This window comes from Plectropomus leopardus, unplaced genomic scaffold (assembly GCF_008729295.1).
Source record: "Plectropomus leopardus isolate mb unplaced genomic scaffold, YSFRI_Pleo_2.0 unplaced_scaffold28671, whole genome shotgun sequence".
Lineage (NCBI taxonomy): Eukaryota > Metazoa > Chordata > Actinopteri > Perciformes > Serranidae > Plectropomus > Plectropomus leopardus.
This window is the reverse complement of record NW_024631236.1, coordinates 380-4,130: the sequence shown is the minus strand read 5'-3', so window position 1 is coordinate 4,130 and position 3,751 is coordinate 380. Positions and strand designations below refer to the sequence as shown.

Genomic DNA, 3,751 nt, shown 5'->3' with positions numbered 1-3,751 from the left:
GATGAGGTTAAAAAATCGTAGATGACAATCGAGAAAAAGTGATGACTGAAAGTGTCCTCGCAGCTCTGCGGTTGAGTAACAGCTTGATGGAGGAGATAAAGCGTCCTCGGCCGGCTTGCTGTCCATATTTAGTCAGGTGATGAAGGGTTAACACGCAGCGTGACGTCTGTAGGAGGAAAGCTGACGGTATAAAAGCTGCAGTGTGTGTGAACGTTACACTCCACCGCTGAACGCTGTGCAGACCTCGGACCTCAGGTACCACTTTTTATCCTCCTGAACACTGACAGGAGCTCTGAAATGGTTAATTAATACTGTGTTTATTAACATGATTTGATCATGACTCAGTGTTTAAACGTGCACGACAGATTATTTTTAACAAGTTATTATTATCATTTGCAGTTTTATTATAGCACCAAATAATATTAACTTTTAAAAATAATGTTTCAAATTTCTGTGTAAAGTTTGTCTACATTTTACAAATGGATTAAAAAGTTATAGCATAACTAATAGTGAGTCATCACTAATTTTAATTTTAATTTTCTGATTTGTTACCTTCGAAAAACCCTTTGAAACCTGGAGAACGTTGGCTTGATTTCTTTCAAAAAAACAGGAAAAGATTCATAGGGAACTAGGTAAAAACAATATGTTAAATTATTTAAACTATACATTTAAAATTATGTTACAGAATTGTTATAATATGTAAGCACTTCTTGGTTATTTTTTTCTTTTTTTCAGGTACATTTCTTTAATACTTATACTTTTTACTAATTTCTTGCTCATTTCTGGGTTGTTTCTTTTTAAGTCGCCTTCTTTCCATGTTTTTCAAGTAAATCAGGCCGATTTTCTCAGGTTTCAAAAGCTTAATAAACTTTAAATGTTCCAAAGATAATTATTATGAAGTGTTACCCAACTGAATGATGGACATTTACAGTTTTTCTTTATCTAAATTATAGATAATACCTGAAAGAATTCGGCTTCACCTGTAGCTGTAAAGAAGAGAAGTGACTCCTTCAGAGAACAGGTGCAAACAATGCTGACACCACTGATACGTCCGAGCCTTTGAAGGAAATTTTCACTTTAGTCCATTTTCATTTTTTAAATCAGTCTTACATTTGTCTATAAAGTCAAATAAATAAGGGAGCAGCTGAGGAAATCTAGAGGATGGTTTGAGGACATGAAACAATGGTTCATCTTACCGCATAACTTTTTGTAAAATATCAAACAAGCTATTGTATGTGCATAACTTTTTTATAAGATATATGTGCATTACTTTTTGTATTATATGAACTATCGTAATAAGTACAAACAGCTGTATGTGGATAACTTTTTCTAGGATATATCAACTGTTGTAAGATGTATGAACTGTCATATTTATTTAACTTTTCATCGGCTATACAAACAGTTGAATGTGCATAACCTTTCATAAGATATACAAACAATTGTATGGATATAACATTTCATAAGATATACGAGCTGTCTTCAGATTTACAGTCATATGTGCAGAACTTTTTGTAAGATATCGTATTAAAAGCTTTGCACATACAACACTCCCTCTGATATGTGATGAAAAGTTTAGGTTTGCAGACACAACCTCACAGAGACTAAAAACAAGCACAGGGACAAAATGACTTAAAAAAAGACCTGAGATGACTCCATGTCATGTTGTCTGTGTTGCAGTCATGGCGTTCTCTCGGCTCTCCGCCTCAGCGGTGTTGGCTTCAATGATCTTTCTTCTCTACTGGACGACCTCCTCAGCTCGGTCACATGACCTCTCGGCCCCCCACAGGGTGAGGAGAGACATGCCTTCCGGCACCAGAGAGAAAGTGTCAGCATCTGTGACTATGTTGAAGGAATCCCTGGCCGTCGTCAAAGACGTGGTAGGAAAGAGTAACACAAGGACCGTGTCAGCTGTGATAAAGAGTATCGCCAACTTGGCCAGCTTGGCGCCCGGTATCACAGGTCTGGTCTCCTCTTTTCTCAACCTGGTCTTGATCTTCATCCCTCAAGACAACCCTCTGACGGAGCTCAGGGCGGGCTTTGCTGAGGTCAACAAGAAGCTGGACTCGCTCTCCGTCCAGATCTCTAACCTGGCGACTGACGTGGAATGGTTCAACTATGCCAGCGTCTACTCTCAGGACGAGGTCCGCATCCTCAACGCCTGGAAGAAGTTCAATGAGTTTCGTGAGAACAGCGAGTTGACGGAGAGCGAGGACAACAATCTGAGACTGGCCGAGGTTTTCACCAAATACTACGAGAACACGGCAACTGAGGCCAGCGTGGCCAACCTCTACCACTACCTGACGGTCAGCGACATGTCACTCAGCGGGAACCTCAACCTCCTGCTGAGGAAGAAGTTTAAATGTGATGTCCGTGAGATTGGCAGATATAACCTGTACTTCAGCAGTCTGCTGTGGAAGGGGATGTTGCTCAACCAGCTCTACTGGAAACTGATCGGCCTCCAACAGACGGGCATCAATGCTCAATACACCAAAATGTTTAAGAACGTCTCCAGTGCTCAGATCTCGGCCATCGAGTTCTGCGTCAACAACTACCAGCAATACCTGCAGAAGGACGTGGAGGAGATTGGCAAAGCTCTCGATCCCAGCAACAAGAGAGTCGTGGCTGAGGAGGTGAAAAACTTTCTGGATAAGAAGTACTACTGGTACTACTGGGTGGTTCTGGTCTTCAACTCCGACACAGACCAGGATTACTATCACGTGTTCTTCAGTGAAGTCATTAAAGCCGAAGCGAATCCGATCACCATCGCTGTGAGCTATGTTGACAAAGAAGGGGAGACTTACAGAGACGAAGTCATAAAGGCAGTGAAACACTGTAACCCAATGAAAACGCCCCCGTTTGGTCCGTTCCTTGCCCCCGACTTTACGCCGTGCAAGATCATCCTGCAGCAGATCCAGGACTGCAATATATTGGTGCATGGAGTTCCCCTCAGAGAGTACGTTAAGAGCACATATGCTACTAACGATAACGACTGGCTTGAAGCCCCTGACAGCCTGATGTACTTGCAGTGTAAGTCGAGCAGGAACCTCTACTCTATGTCCATTTTTTACTCCCGAACCGTCGACCCCTGCCCCGCCAACCAATGTGAGAGAGGAGAGTGCAAGAGGCTGGGCAAATCCAGTGAACATCTGTGCGAGTGTCCCGACAACTACTATGGAGACAGATGTGAAACGGAGCTGGAGTCCAAAGACATCCCGGCGATCAATGCCGGCCGCATGGTGCCCGACATCACCGCCATCAGCGCCAAACTGAAAGCCATGGAGACGAAACTGGACGCCATCCTTAACAACACGTGCCCCGCCCTGTAACAAACGCAGCTGACCTTTAATCGTCACGTCCAGAGCGTTCACTTAACTCACCCACTCCTGAGACCTGGGACGACTCATGTCCAACGCATTAAAATAAAAAAAAATTAAAATAAAAAATTACCAACACACTGATTCCACTTCTGGAGTGAAACATCATTTTTTAAAAAGTATTTCTATATCTGAAATTAATATGATTTTGAAAATGTTTTGATCGTTTAATTTTTTTTTTAATGTCTAAACCCCGAGCCAGCAAACACTCACCAAGAATTCACAAACTTGCAATATTAATAAATGTCTGTGCCAAAATTCACTAAAATCATCAATGAGATATATTTTTTATGAAAATGTTGTGAATTTTAATCAGGAACAAAAGAGGTAAAGCTTTTCCTGAAGACTCGACTCGTTTCCCGATTTCCAAACAAACG

General features: G+C 41.7%; 1 protein-coding gene across 2 annotated transcripts; it reads left to right on the top strand.

The window, feature by feature from the left end:
* Window positions 1–235: 235 nt before the first annotated feature.
* Window positions 236–3,488, top strand: LOC121938160. 2 transcript variants are annotated; one of them, XM_042481439.1, is made up of 3 exons: window positions 236–255; window positions 954–1,021; window positions 1,678–3,488. In XM_042481439.1, the coding sequence occupies exon 3, from the start codon at window positions 1,680–1,682 to the stop codon at window positions 3,324–3,326; it is 1,647 nt and encodes a 548-aa protein (XP_042337373.1). In that variant the 5' UTR covers window positions 236–255; window positions 954–1,021; window positions 1,678–1,679; the 3' UTR covers window positions 3,327–3,488. The 2 variants fall into 2 exon arrangements, with proteins under 2 accessions (XP_042337373.1, XP_042337372.1); XM_042481438.1 differs by lacking the exon at window positions 236–255 and having other exon boundaries at window positions 844–1,021.
* Window positions 3,489–3,751: the final 263 nt, after the last annotated feature.